The 14,515-nt window shown below is 36.9% G+C and overlaps 2 protein-coding genes across 3 annotated transcripts; one reads left to right on the top strand and one right to left on the bottom strand.

Moving 5' to 3' along the window:
- Positions 1–21: 21 nt before the first annotated feature.
- On the bottom strand, positions 22–6,563 carry si:ch211-122f10.4 (cathepsin A-like). The gene is made up of 11 exons (XM_041782624.1): positions 6,244–6,563; positions 5,689–5,800; positions 5,472–5,609; positions 5,228–5,386; positions 5,002–5,093; positions 4,486–4,570; positions 4,257–4,409; positions 4,024–4,169; positions 1,270–1,432; positions 1,094–1,183; positions 22–1,000 (listed from the first exon to the last, which is right to left on the bottom strand). The coding sequence occupies exons 1-11, from the start codon at positions 6,411–6,413 to the stop codon at positions 917–919; spliced, it is 1,392 nt and encodes a 463-aa protein (XP_041638558.1). The 5' UTR covers positions 6,414–6,563; the 3' UTR covers positions 22–916.
- A 56-nt stretch (positions 6,564–6,619) lies between these two features.
- Positions 6,620–14,365, top strand: LOC121506777 (transcription factor E2F4-like). 2 transcript variants are annotated; one of them, XM_041782655.1, is made up of 13 exons: positions 6,620–6,749; positions 6,929–7,022; positions 9,066–9,183; positions 9,267–9,324; positions 9,750–9,909; positions 10,337–10,446; positions 10,545–10,700; positions 10,943–10,986; positions 12,546–12,610; positions 12,701–13,019; positions 13,410–13,457; positions 13,559–13,603; positions 14,171–14,365. In XM_041782655.1, the coding sequence occupies exons 3-13, from the start codon at positions 9,075–9,077 to the stop codon at positions 14,278–14,280; spliced, it is 1,224 nt and encodes a 407-aa protein (XP_041638589.1). In that variant the 5' UTR covers positions 6,620–6,749; positions 6,929–7,022; positions 9,066–9,074; the 3' UTR covers positions 14,281–14,365. The 2 variants fall into 2 exon arrangements, with proteins under 2 accessions (XP_041638589.1, XP_041638582.1); XM_041782648.1 differs by having other exon boundaries at positions 6,915–7,022.
- The last annotated feature ends 150 nt before the right edge of the window (positions 14,366–14,515 follow it).

Genomic DNA, 14,515 nt, shown 5'->3' with positions numbered 1-14,515 from the left:
TAATAAAGACCCATGTCAAAAAACTTGTCATTTCATTTATTTTTTTGTCAATTCAAAACTAAAAACACAGCATTTCAGATTTAAACCAAGGCCACAAAACACAGCTTCATTTGAAGAGTAGACTGTAGTATGAGTATCTGGATAAGGATATTTCTGTTAGACTGTATTATAGATACAAGCAATATAAATCAAAAAGGTGAGGTCAAAGGGCTGACTTTTTAAAACTATTTTGGCTTCCTCACCATCTTGGGGTCAGACTTTACACATTTTTAAAGTCTAAAGTTTTAGGGCAAACCCTTACAGGCAGTTAAGGCAGCTGAGGTCATTTAAAGGCCAATCAGAACTAAACAAGAGCCTCTAGCTTCCTTCAATCCAGACAGACACAAATTCCTCAAAGAGTATGAAGAAGTGCTGATAGGCCTGGTGGCCAAGTATGCTCCATGTACAGTGGCTATACTTCACTCAGTGGGGAGCCATGGTTCAAGGACCTGTGGCTCCTTTTCCACCTTTCATTATCTATTCTCTCCCCAGTTTCCTACTCTGTCCACTGTTCTGTCAAATAGAAGAAAAAAAAATCCCCGAATAAAAATCTAAAATAAAAAGTACTACGTTTGGCTGCCCAAGTAAACCTAATGTATTGTATCTATACGTCTTTGTGTCCAGTCCAAGGATGTTAAACAGTCAGCCCAAGATACACAAAGCTGAACATTGGCACTTTATATAATTCATATCCAATGCCCTCAAAGCCCACACAAGAAATTTCCTTTTCAATATACTTATATGCAGTCTTTATGAAAAACACATACAGGAGAGTGCAAACAGTCCCTTTCCCTCTAAAAATCATCTTCCCTGAGAAAAAAGTACCATATCACAAGTGATGAGTGCAGGTAGACCTCACACAGCAGTCTCATAAGGCTCAATAAGGGCCATTTGTTATGAAAGACTCAAACATGTGTAAAGCTGGACCTGGAGCCCACTGAGGAACCATGTGACCTGCACCCTGAAACACAGGAAAGCGCAGTGTCATAATAACCCAGCCATGTCATCATTGTAAAACAAACCAATGACAGAATGAACATTGTGCTGCCGTTACCTTGACTGTCAGGAAGGTAATGTTTCCAAAACGTTGGTAGAAACCAGCAACCTGAGCATCGTGTTTCCATATCTGGTACTCTGTGGTCGCCTGAAAAAAAATGTATTGATTTTACCACTAAGTGTTATCTGGTTGTAAATGGAGAAAGAAAAGTTGATTAGCAACATTCCCCCTACCTCAAGACCAAGATCTTCAACAAACCACTGGTCTCCCAGGAAGTTGCACGCCATGTCGGTGTCTCCATTGTAGACAAGTGCCCTCAGGCCCATAGAGAGCAGCTTTAGGTAAACATCCTTCACTGTCCCGTACAGATTTTTGTACTGCTCTCCAACATCAGAACTAAAACATAGAAGAGAGTGCTAATGATGATATGCTGTATGTCCCACACATCATACCTAGATGCAGGGAGATGTACAAAGACACCAACAGACTAATTTCAATAAATAATGCCTAAAAAATCAAGTGAAAAAGTATTTTGGTATGGTCTTGTTTACATAAACTGATTTAAATCAGCTAAAACAGCAGTGGAATACACACCAAGTCTCCAGTTTGGTAACCTAACGCATCTTCTTTTTTTGATTTACCAAACAAGCTCTGATAAGGATAAGACATGCAAGCGTTCCCAAATGGTATAGCCAGGTCAAAGTTATTTTAGTTTACAAAATCTGTTGAAATAACTAAAGGTAAAAATAATTGTTGTTAACCGAAACTCAAATAATAAAAAAAAAACCTTTACCAAAAAAAGAAAATAAACTGTATTGTGTGCTTACAAACCCAAAAAAAGATAAAATCACAGACAGAATATCCTTAGTTTTAGTCTCTGACACAAGCCTACAGACTGACATGTCCAATATAATTTGTATAGGCACTGTGATTTACAACTTTGGAAGAGCTTATTCATTGCTGAACTTCAAAATGGGTTCTTTTCTGACACAATACTCTTAAACGTTTTTAATGAACTTTTCAGTGACTGGGACCCTGACTTGTGGACTTTTGAATGAGTGACATTAACTTTATGCACACATGAGTACAGAGCACGTACTTAAACAGTCTACGGCATACCACCAATAATCAATTCTACTCTAATTCTTAGCATGAAAATAAATATGTTGGGCCACCTAAGCCTTTCGCCAGCCCCCCAGGCTTTTAGATTGTAAAACTGCCTCATTTGATTAGTTGAGGCTTCACACAATGGTAATTCAGGTCTAGAGTTTCATTTAAATATCACAATTGAATCAATAAAATGAAATGTGAAGAGTAGCATTTGAAATTGTATACTCTTTTTTACTCTTCGGGGCTCTTTTGGGTGTCACCTCTTAAAAGTATCCAATTTTACTGAAATACTAGAACCAACACTAAAACTATTAGAAACTACACTAAAAAGAAGCATTTTCACATAATAAAAAGAGAACTAAAGTAAGAAACCAGCAAAATCAAAAAATATTTCAACCTTAACCTAGGCACAGTGATGGGCCATGGCAATTTGTACAACCATATGTTATAACTACAACTATACATCTTAAGATATTGTAGTGTATGTTCCAGGGGCTGATTTGCATGGATATGAACAGTGTGCCTTGATCTTTAGTGCGCCTTGGACAACAAAGTTTAAAACCATTAATATTGTATCGTATTGAAATCAACAGGCTAGCATGCCAGTGTTAGCTTTAAGCCCAAAACAATGCCACGTTTGAGGTAGCAGTTAAACGTGCTTATAGAGTGAACTTTAAAAACATGTTTACTCACATGAAAATATTAGGCACTTAATGACATTATTATTAAATCAGTTAAATATATACATTTTTGACATTACACTCTCTTCATGTGGGTCCTAAGATAAGATAAGATAGATAAGATATTCCTTTATTAATCCCACAAGGGGAAATTCCAAGGGAGCTCAGGTCACAACAACAAAAATATGCTCTGCAAAAATGCCATTTTCCTAAGACAATCATAAATTGCTATATATTTCTGCACTACTTTCCCCTTCATTGCCATATTTTCTTGCAAATGCAATTGATGTTAAAAAGCTGTATTGAATCTAAGAGAAGCTCTATTGTAACTGCTATAATTATCAATAATAGGTCTCTCCATTTCATTACAATCCTTGCTGATAATGCTAACATAGTGTTCTGATTTCTGTCAATCATGGTCGTTCTTTTTAAGTCCTGACATATTGCTACTATCTTTACTTACATTACATCCTACAAAATGGAGGAGAAATTTATGGCCATGACAGCCATGAAATTCTCGTATTTGTTTCCTCCGTTTCCCCTTTTTAACCCCAACTCAGCCTCAGAGGATGGCTGTTGATCATGAGCCTGGTTCTGCATGAGGTTCCTGCCCGAGAAGATTTTCCTCACCAGTGTAACAGTGCTAAATGCCTCTTAGCTAAGCTCATGGTGATTAATGCTGGGTCTTTATGATAATACATCAAAGAGTGCAGTCTAGACCTGCTCTCTTTGCAAAGTGTCTTGAGATAACTTTGGTTATGAACTGCCTCTAAAATAAAGATTGATTGGTTGATTAACCATAAGTCACTGATGTCAATTAAGTGCTTGTTAAAAAGGAAAGCTAATGTCTTCACCTTTCACCTCATATCATACTTGATTTCTTCATTTCTATTCTGACAATATCCCAACATCTTCCTTTGTCCCCCTGTCAACTTCAATGGCATATTAACTGCTGATCACATCCATTAAAGTAAGCTTCATCATAATTCAAAAAAAGGCAGTGACACAGTGAGTCCATTTGTCAAGGAAATCCATTTAGAGCAACAGATTTTATTAATGTAAACTTTGCTAAAAAACCCCAGCAAAGTGATTTAAATGGTTGAATTTGATATTTGCTTCCCTTGTGGTATTGAAATGAAAATAAAAGCTTTTACAGAGAAAGGTGACCTTAAATGTGTCGTTTTTGTTGCAACACACCTGCAGATGTCCCATGGAGGAAGAGTATCTGGGATGTGGAGAGCTTTCCTCACATCGCCTCTCCTCAGCCAGGTCATCTGAGCCGTGCTGTTGATACAGGGAGGGACTTCACCCACAGACATCGACGAAGGGCCTGCCTCTAAAAACTTAATTTACAAGTTTTGTTTCATTAACACAAAGGTACATGGATGGACACAAAGCACTTTTTTTTAATATCAGGGAAACGCGCTCACCTTGAAGATGTGTGGGTTTTTCCTGTAGTTCTTGAACAGATGACTCATGGACATCTCATACCCTTGGTGGAATCGTCTACCACCCTCACAGTCCAAGTACAGAGCATACTCATTCAGGCCACTTTCGTACACAATATTAAAGGCCACGTTCACCTGTAGGGAGATAAGTATGAAGTTAAACCTGAGTGAGTTACCTCAGCAGACTTTTAAAGAAATGGTGCTCACATACCAGTGTCTGGCACATCTCAGAGGTGGAGTTGTAGAAGCTACAGCTGTCCTGATCACAGCAATTTATGTTCAGATCACGCCACAAACTGTATACATAAAATAGCTTTGAATTAACATAATTTTATATTAGTGGAATTTGTCATTTTTTCAGCTTGCTGTCAATCCTTTGAAAATATTCTTAACAGTAGCATGGGTGTAAATGACCGATGTTTCTTTGTCTGTTCAATATCTAGTGAAGAGAACTGAGGGAAATAAGTCCTGCATCTTCTTCCCGAATGAGCAATCATCATAAAAATCCTAGTGTCAAGGACTACAAATACTTAACAATTTATATATGCACTTCACTCATTTCTTAAACTCGTGAAACACTCCAGGCACCAAAAAAATTCTAATGTCACATCATTTTCTTAAAACAAGAAAAGAACGGTCTGCATTTTACTGAATGATTCTGAAGCTAACACTTGCACCAGTGAAATCGCTGTTTAAAAATATTTCTGACAAACAGTGTACCACTTACTCTTCTCCAAAGAGACCATGATAGTAACCGAAGTAGATCAACGTTTGGTCGTTGAGAGCAAAGCTGCTGAGACCATTTCCCACTGCAAAGCCCTAAAAATCAAAGACATGTTCTAATTTAACTGCCAATTTAACAGTCTGCTTTCTTGCAAGTATGCTTGAAGATCTAAACAAACGGCATGCTGGTTGACGACTTTTCAGTTAGAACACTGCATAATGCACCTCACCTTAAAGTTAATTTTTGCAGATCCAGTAGCCACATGCAGGCTGAGAGTCGGTGCATAAATCCCACCATAACTTTCCCCAAAGATAAAGAACTCATTTTGGGTGAAATTTGGGAACTTTGTGAAAAAACTCTGCAATGCTTTGTAATTATCATCAGCAACCTAAAAAACAAACATGTGAGGCATAAAGGATTTAGGCAAGTTTTCTTTTTCATTTTAAAGTGCATGAGTCAATCACTGAACCCACCTGATCATCATCAGTGGCATACTTTTTGTCATCAGAGTAAGAAAATCCCACTCCTGCAGGTGATTCTAGATACAAGATATTGGCATTCTTGTTCCAGCTGAATTTATTCTCGTACAAAGTAAACCCGTCATCATTCACCTGAAAAGAAAACTCAGTTTCTGTAAACAGTTGCTTTTAAATCAGCACATTTTGTCTTTCACAGAGTCAGCATACTCACGTGAAATGGTCCATTCTCGGATAAAAATCCATCCAGAGAGCTGCAGCCTGGGCCTCCATTCAGCCAAAGAACCAGTGGGTCTTTAGCCGGGGCCCTCTGAGAAGTCACAAACCTGCAGGAAATGAAAACAAAAAATACTTTATGATCCTCGGGGAGGAATCCGGAAGATACAAGACCAGGGTTAGGGTTAGGGTTTAGAGCAGAACTAAAGAGTCACAGTACCTGTACACCAATGGCAAGTCACGTTTATTAAAACAGAACTTCAAACGTATTTAACACTTACTGCAAACACATGTAAACAGCTGACTTTATTATAATTTTCTACTTTGACTTATTTTAAGTTTAACCGGAATTTATTCATTTCCATTTTTTTCATCAACGTGGAATACATTTTTAGTCATACAGTTACACAGTGATACTCTAGAGATACCGCAGAATCTTATCTAAGCTGCTTGCAGACATTGGCACAACAGTTCACGTAGTAGGCTACTTCAGCCTTTCAACTTCATTCAAACTCATCTGAGCTCTATAAGTTAGTCTCTTACTGTTCCTTACCAATAATGTAAGAACTTTCCCGGACGAGCCTGCAGGTATCCAGACCACTGTCGATAATTCGGTTTGAACGTCATACCTGGTAGGTGAGTGACTTCGTCGGGAGCATACTGAGCCCGCGTGCCAAGCTGGAGCACAGCCAGCAAGCACACCAGCAAACCACAGGAGTGCATCACTGCAGTGCTAATAATAATAAGTACTCCCTCACTACACGACCGACCTTGGGGGAGAAAAGACGATCTTTGTTGCAACAACTTCCCTCGACGATGTCAACTGCAGCTCCACTTGAGCAGGACAAACCAGCCCGTCATATGACTGTAACCGCTGACCACGTGACCAGCGCCTGACTCGACGCGGAAGTCACATAGATACCTTTCTCGTCAAAATACCTGAGTGTATCGCCCTTAGATTAAACTTTAACAGCGCTGTGACGGCTTTCTTCCTCTCTTTTAGTGTGTTCAACTTCTGAGAGGGCTGTTACATGACTCCCTTTAAATGTTTGGCTTTAGGTTTGTATCTGAATTACCTACAACAAAGTTAACAGGAAATCTAAAAACTTTCTCTCAGTACAGATGTCACTCTTGCTATTCATGTGTACTGTGTTTTTCCAGTAAGATCTTTGATCTGTATCTCTGCCTAATATTCTTCAATGCCATTCTTCATCTACAATATAGCCCAATCATTTTAGGAACAACTAGCTCCATCCATGGCAAGGCCGCCCGTAAGGGAGGATAAAGGGGAGAGCTTTCTGGGACCCAGGCAAATGATGGGACCATGAGGAGGTCAGCAAAATCATGGTCCATTGTAAAGTTAATCTGTGATAACCCTATCTTATATTTAACTGGAATAGTAACACTTATCAAAGCAAAAAAAATGTTTTGTTTTTTTATTAATTTCTAACCCAGCCTTTCTTAAAACAGAATTACCCTTTTTGGTAATGTTAACAGTGTGGATGAGTAAATTGGCTAATCCACTTTAAAAGTAATGTCAGGCTTCAAAGCAAAGCCATGATGAGCACAAACGTGAAGATGCCAGGAAATAAAGTAGAAGGAACTGGGACAACTGTAATGGTAAAACTAAATAAAGAACTGCAAAAATGGATTAAAAGTGAAATAAATTGACAGGAATATAGTGAAAGGAGAGTGAAGACTGACAGAAAATTGTCTGAAAGAGGCAAAACGGGTGCAGATGTATCAAAAGTAGGTTTAAAGTGTCAAGGATGTTGCACAAACAGCTAGATTAAATAATGGAAATGGGTTTAAGTGGCAAAAATGGGTAAGAAGAAGCACAAATGAGATAAAAGTGGCAACAGTGGGTGACTGTGCTGAAAAAGGGCAAATATGGGTGGAAACAAATGTGAAAAGCGACAAAAAGTACCAAAAATGGCCAGACAAAGTTGTGAAAAGGGGTCAAAGAATGGCAAAACTCGTGAAAAATTAGCTTCAGGTGGAAGAAAGTGGTAAAATGAGGAGGCTGTGGGGAAAATGGAGAAAATAGAGGGAGGGCCCATTCACTGGATTTTACAAGGGCCCAAACAATTCTGTGGGGCAGGCCTTCTCCAGGGACCCACAATCTTGATTTTAGTGGTCTTAAAATTTTGGATCCTCAAAAACTATGGCTAACTGTGATCACAATTTGATTGTAGACATGTCTGCTATAGACCAGGCAAAATAAAAGATCATAGACTATTGCATATACAAAAGTCTTTACCACAAAGAATGTTATTAGGTTACTGACAGATTTTGACAATTGAAAGAATTTAATCACAGATTTCTTTAAAGCATATGCTTTAATATGTCAGAATGGTCAGTAAATGCATTAAAAAATCTTGAGATAGCTTTAGCTGAATTTTGACTATAATTTTTTTATGTATACATTTTACATAATATGCATACAGAATAGGTCCACACATAAAATGATGCATATCCTACTTTCCAAATTTAGCATCATTCAATATCCTGGAAATAATAATAAGAAAAAATTCAAAATGACCCTGTACATTGCAAAACATAGTTTTCCTAATTTGATATAGTTTCCACTTTCCATTATCTAAAACTTTATTTTAGTTAAACAAATGAAAATAGTGATCACTCAAAAGTAGAAGAAATTAGGACCTATCAAAAATAATAATCAAGATCATATTTTAAACAAAAGTCAAAGGAATCACATTGACAGAGTGGCTTTAGAACTAATGTGACATGTAATAGTATTTTCAACAAAAAATTATCTTTGTGTTGAATGTGTCCAATTCACAGCCTTTTTATATTCTAATATGAGAATAGCATACAAGCCTAATTACTGGCTGATAGAATAACCAGCAAAAAACATTGTCAGTCAAATTAACACTAAATAGGAATTTAGTGAGTCATAAAAATGTTAACAGAAATTAAAAATACCTAATAGTGTTTCATTAGTACAGAGTTATTGAAATATAGGCTAAGTGTAATAACCAATGTTTGATTTTCAGACAAGTACTGAGCCTATATAGAAAGGTAAAAGCCAGGATCATAAAAACAAATAGGTAACTGATTATTAATTTCAAGATACATTTTTATTAATAAAGAAAAACATTTCTACTACTACTACTACTAATACTACACTGTGTGTGTTTGATTTTCTTGTGGCTTTTACTCTCCGTGAAAGGAAAGACAATTCAAACTTCAACAGAAATAATGTGTTTGAATTATACTAAAGTAAATTGTTTGGCTTGATCCAATCAAGATCATGCTTAAATACAGAGCTGCTTCAGATAGCGCCTATGGTCAAATTGAGATAAAATAGGGTTTTTATGCTAACGTTGAAAAGTTTGGGCTTTTATTGTGAAGGCAGGTAAAATGGAGCTACCGGAACAACTACGCAGCCAACTCTTTAACAGCAGGGGGGCGGACTATCAACAGAGATGGAGCATGACTGAAAACACTTCACGGAGACTGGATTTACACGGTGAAAAAATTAAGTTGACAGACAGAGTTTGCGCATGCAGTGAAAGTTTCTTTGTCTAAAACTGTCAGGAGTTTTGTCGCCAGGTTTGCTCAATTTCTTGGACACTATCTCTGTGAACCGCGAACAACGACTTCACTGCAGGCAAGTTTACATGATTCTCGACGTTTGCTTCTTCACCCCAGAGGCAATGGTGACTCTCAGTTTGATTTATATTTGTCGATTATTTTGACAAGCAAACAATTGTAAGTTAGCAATAATGTAACACTTTGTTTTCAAGTTAGTCGTGCACGAGCGAAAAGCTAACTACACCTAATGCAAGCATTTCCGGTGCGTGTTTTTCATAATAAATCAGTACTAATGTGAAAAAGAAGGTTTTCATCTTACTGTACATTTTTGGCTTAATGCACAAACATTTTTAGAAAATATTACTCGTCCAACAAACACTGGCATATTCTTATTGTTATATTGATTTCCCCCCATTTCCTAATGCTGTGTGTAGTATTAAGCTGCCATTTCAAACAATAGAGCTCAGAGAGGTTTAACTGTCCTCTTTTCATGCCCCGCAGCATGAATCTTGACAGCAGCCCACCAAGTCCACAAGGGGAGACCGTCTTACCAGAGAACAGCATTTTATATCAGAGGAGTCTGAGGAGTCTGCGGTTGCTTGCTACGAAATTTGTCAAGATGTTACAAGAAGCTGAGAATGGAGAGGTGGACCTCAAAGATGTAAGTGAGCTCAGACCAGTCGATGCACATAAATATGTCAACCTTACTCCTGAACTAAGGAGATATCATCCTTTTCAAAACTATTGATTACTAAAATAACAGGCCGTCTGATTTTAAAACGTGATATGAAAAATTATCATCATGTAATATTTTGACGACTTTGAATTAGTGCATTTAATCTTCTTTATCACATGACTCAGGATGTGTATCAGGTCTGCACATGCATCCTTAACCATAGAGATAGAAAAGCTAAAGATTTTTGTTGAATGCTCTGGTTAAGGTCTAAATTGAGATTTTTAAGCAAGGTTTGGATTCTCAGAGCTCACTTTTAGTGTTCTCATTTTTTAATGCAATGTCAAGGCTGTACTCTATGACAACCCAAAGCAGAAACAGTGAATGTATCTTATTTTTATTTCTGTGATCTCAGGCTATCGATCAACTGGCCATAGGAAAGAAGAGGCGAATCTATGACATAACCAATGTGCTGGAGGGTGTTGGCTTGATTGTGAAAATATCAAAGAGCATTGTTAAATGGAAGTAAGTTTTTAACCATGCCTTGTGTGCTTACATTTGGACATGTTTTTGTGTCTGGGGTGTGGTGCACAGTATGTTTATACCATATGTGTGTGTTTAAGGGGATCATTTCCAGGGGAAGATTCACCGGAGTTTGACAGCAGACTAATGGAGTTAAAGTCTGACCTGGAGGACTTGGAGCAGAAGGAACACACTTTGGATCAGCAGAAGTTTTGGGTTGAACAGAGCATCAGGAACACAAAAGAAGATTGCAGTCAATATCCTTTTTATAAATACTGAGCAATGAGTGAAATAAATCATGTTTCATGCTTTAACAGTTCAATTAGCAGTTTTTAAACATAATGAGATTTAATATGGCTAATTTCTTCATGACAGGAATGCCACAACCCTTTAATTAAAGCCATTATAGAGAATCTGTTGTGCAGAGGTGCTATTTTCTGGCCCACTGAAAATCCTTTTGCTCTCTCAGACTTTCATCTGAACCTTAACTCAAATCAACTCTGACGTATGTGAACCATGATGATATTTACATCGCCTTCACTGGTAAATTCCTTTTTTTTTCCCCTTAATAATTCACTCTTGTTATAGCCCAGTGTGGATACAGATGAAAACCAAATATAGCTGAAGAGCAAGATTCTGTGGAGTACACCACACATCTTAATTCTGCTGATATATTAAATCTTAATATTCACTCTGCATATTTCTTCTTTTGTCTTGCTAATTTACTGTATAGAAGTTGTGTTCCCATTGCAAAACTCTGAAATTTAGATTCAAAATTTTGAACCAAAAGTTGATTCCTAATTTGGAAATGTACCTTGATGCTGAAGTGTGTAAAATGTGAAATAAAACTGACTTTTCATGTAGTTCACACATAAAGGAAATAATCGTGTTAATAATGGTGTTCATTTATATACCACTTATTAAAACCAGTGTTACAAAGTGCTTCACAAAAACATCAAAGTTCATCACTGAAAAACACAATAAAAAGAAAAATAATTATTGATTTGAAAATAAAAGAATACAACAAGTAGTCGTAACAAAATTTGACAGACTAAATAGAAGAATAAAAAAGGATGGAGAAATTGGATAAAATATTAAAAACCTTGACCAGTGGAAAAACAATCGTATAGATAAGGGATCATGGATAAAACACAATTCACAAGAAGGCTTTCCAATAAAGATATGTTTTTAAAATGGATTTAAAAGTCCAGGTTAATCCAGGTTAAAGCTTACTTATTTGTCATTGATAACCTATATACAGTCATGGACGAAAGTAGTATATACAGTGACCTAAAACATGCTTCAGAAAGCACCAAGAAATGGTTAGAGACAAAGCGCTGGAGAGTTCTAAAGTGGCAAGTAATGAGTCTGGATCTAAATACCATTGAACACCTATAGAGAGATCTTAAAACTGCTGTTGCAAGAAGCACCCTTCAAATCTGAGAGTCCTGGAGTAGTTTGCAAAAGAAGAGTGGTCCAAAATTCCAGTTGAGAAGTGTAAGACGCATTTTGATAGTTATGGGAAGTGATTGATTTCAGTTATTTTTTTTCCAAGGGTGTGCAACCAAATATTAAGTTTAGGCTGCCAATAATTTTGTCCGGCCCATTTTTTGAGTTTTGTGTAAAATTATGCCAATTTGGTCTTTTTCTCTGGATTTTTTGTGTTGTTCCAATGCACATAAAGGCAATAAACACATGTATACCAAAAACATTTATAATTGCAACAATTTCTGGGAGAAATGGTGTATTTTGTGGAAAAATTCCAGGGGTGCCAATACTTTCGTCCATCACTATAGGTATCTTCTAGCCAAAAAAAGAGTCGATATCAGAAGTTGCACAGGACTATTTGAGCTCGGGAGTTCTGAGGAGGAATGCTGAAACGATTGCAGTGATTAGTCGTAATTTGCTTGTTTTACTGCTATTAGCATGTTTTCAATCTGTTGCATCAGGTTCTGTTGTCATTTGTATTACTGTAGCACTGCTGCAGTTTGTTAAGAGAAGATGGAAAAAGAACTTTAGATTTTCCTTTAACTTTAAATACTTAAGACTAGACTAATAGTTTGAGTTTGGATCAAGGTTGTTTTTATTCTCTCTCTCTCCAGGCCACACTCTTCTGTCAGTACAGGCCCCACGAGGCACACAGCTTGATGTCCCCATTCCAAAGGCTGTAAGCATCATATCTTTGAATAAATCTCTAGTTTCTTCTTTTTTGCTCTTTACTTGGTGAGATGATTGTGTGCATAAATTCTTTTTTCAGGTCCCAAACAGCCCAGCAAAGTACCAGATCCATCTAAAGAGTATCAACGGGCCCATAGATGTCGTACTTCTTAACAAAAGCTCAGAGAGCTCTGATCCTCTCGTGCTGCCTGTCCCACCATCTGAGGAAATTTTACAAAAAGGCATATCTGTAAAGCCCACCTCAAATGATACAGGAAGTGGCATTTCATCTTTTCAGGCTTCAGATCATGTCACACGCAGCACCGAACCCACGTGTCCAGCCTTGGAAGACCTTCGACGTCTTCTGTCATCATCACTGGAGAATAATGAGCCTCAACAGAAAGCTGATTCATCTGAATGTGAGTTTTTTGGTTCATACTTTTTTTAAAGAGCAATTTTAATGATGTGCAATTGAAAAGCAAGGCTTAAAGTAGTCATTGTAATGTCAGAATGAGAGTAGAAAAAATTCTTTAACTTTAATGTATAGAAAGTTACTAAGGTGTGTTTAAGTAATTGAATCTATAAAGTAGAGCATTAAAGCATTAATGGGGAAAATTATCTGAACCTCAGAGGAGAAAATGCTCGTATTCCCCCCTCCTTCATTGATGAAATAAACAATTTTCATAGTTTTATATCAAGTTGTGCTGATTTCACTACTGTACTGTATTTCTTTCTATACAAAGTCATGCCTTCATGCATTATGGATGTTTCTCTCAGTTGTCTTTTTAATGGTTTTATGTTTTTTTCAGTGCTAAATTTATCAAAAGAACTGGGGAAACTACTCCACCCAAACAAAGGTAGTGCCCTTGTGTTTTTAAATAATTCATGACCTTTAGATTCTCCATTTATTTTGATGTATACTAACATCTGATAAATAATATCCTCCCTGTTTCTTCAGAAAAAATGAGAGAGAATTTTTTAGCACAGCTGATGAGCTCTGAAGGTAAGTACTCTTTTTTTTCAGACTTTATAGACACAATATTCATTTTCTCTATGCTGGTAAATATACCTCATGAACAATACTTCCTCTTTCTCCCCACATGACAGACTCTCACTTGAGCCCCAGAGCCAGCCGACAGAAATAATGAATGTTTAAACAGACCTTATGCGATACATTAACACTGTCTGGACTCTTCATCTTTTCTATTTACAACTGTACATTCTGTATATTATATTCCTTTTGTTTAACTGTACTATAACTTAACCACTTACAAACCTGCACATCTGTATAGCTCCTTTCTTTCACCTTTGTATACACCTTTGCACCTGGTACATACGTTTTCGTCTCTGTTTTAGATTGCTATTATATCTTTCTATACTAATCTAACAAAATTCCCTGTCAGCAGAAGTATTACTGTTTTATTAGCTTCTTACTAATTTTATTCTTCTTCTGTTATTTGTTTTTCATACCAAACGCCAAGTAAAATTCTTCATATGTGAAAACATACCTGGCAAAAAAAAAAAAACCCTGATTATGATTATTAATCATGTGCTTTCTCATTCTCCTCAGTTTATGCTCCTCCTCTCGGCTTGTCTTCACCCCCATCTGAACTGGACTGCAGATTTAATCTGGATGAGAGCCTTTCGGATCTCTTTGACATCCCTTTGCTCAACACATGAACTCCGAGTAAATATTTGCACCTCAAAAATGACATATGAACCTGTTTTTAGATAGTTATAACAAATAATAAACACATGATTCTCACATTTTGTCCATCTCATGCATGTGTCTTTAACATCTTGAAATATAATACAGTCCAATAAAACACCTTTAACTATAGCATGGGAACTAAATCAATAGGTGTCTGACTGTGTGAAAATATTAAGCAGGTCTCGCAGCAATTATCACTGATCA

Source organism: Cheilinus undulatus, linkage group 1 (genome assembly GCF_018320785.1).
Source record: "Cheilinus undulatus linkage group 1, ASM1832078v1, whole genome shotgun sequence".
Classification (NCBI taxonomy): Eukaryota; Metazoa; Chordata; class Actinopteri; order Labriformes; family Labridae; genus Cheilinus; species Cheilinus undulatus.
This window is presented reverse-complemented; position numbering and strand designations above follow the sequence as displayed.

Coding starts and splice junctions, on each gene's coding strand:
- si:ch211-122f10.4 (XM_041782624.1), bottom strand. CDS start 6,413: ATGCACTCCTGTGGTTTGCTGGTGTGCTTGCTGGCTGTGCTCCAGCTT. Junction 4,571..5,001: donor CATGGTCTCTTTGGAGAAGA/GTAAGTGGTACA, acceptor TTATGTATACAG/TTTGTGGCGTGATCTGAACA. Junction 1,184..1,269: donor TTGAAGATCTTGGTCTTGAG/GTAGGGGGAATG, acceptor ATTTTTTTTCAG/GCGACCACAGAGTACCAGAT.
- LOC121506777 (XM_041782655.1), top strand. CDS start 9,075: ATGGAGCTACCGGAACAACTACGCAGCCAACTCTTTAACAGCAGGGGG. Junction 9,184..9,266: donor ACGGAGACTGGATTTACACG/GTGAAAAAATTA, acceptor TTTTGTCGCCAG/GTTTGCTCAATTTCTTGGAC. Junction 13,604..14,170: donor ACAGCTGATGAGCTCTGAAG/GTAAGTACTCTT, acceptor CATTCTCCTCAG/TTTATGCTCCTCCTCTCGGC.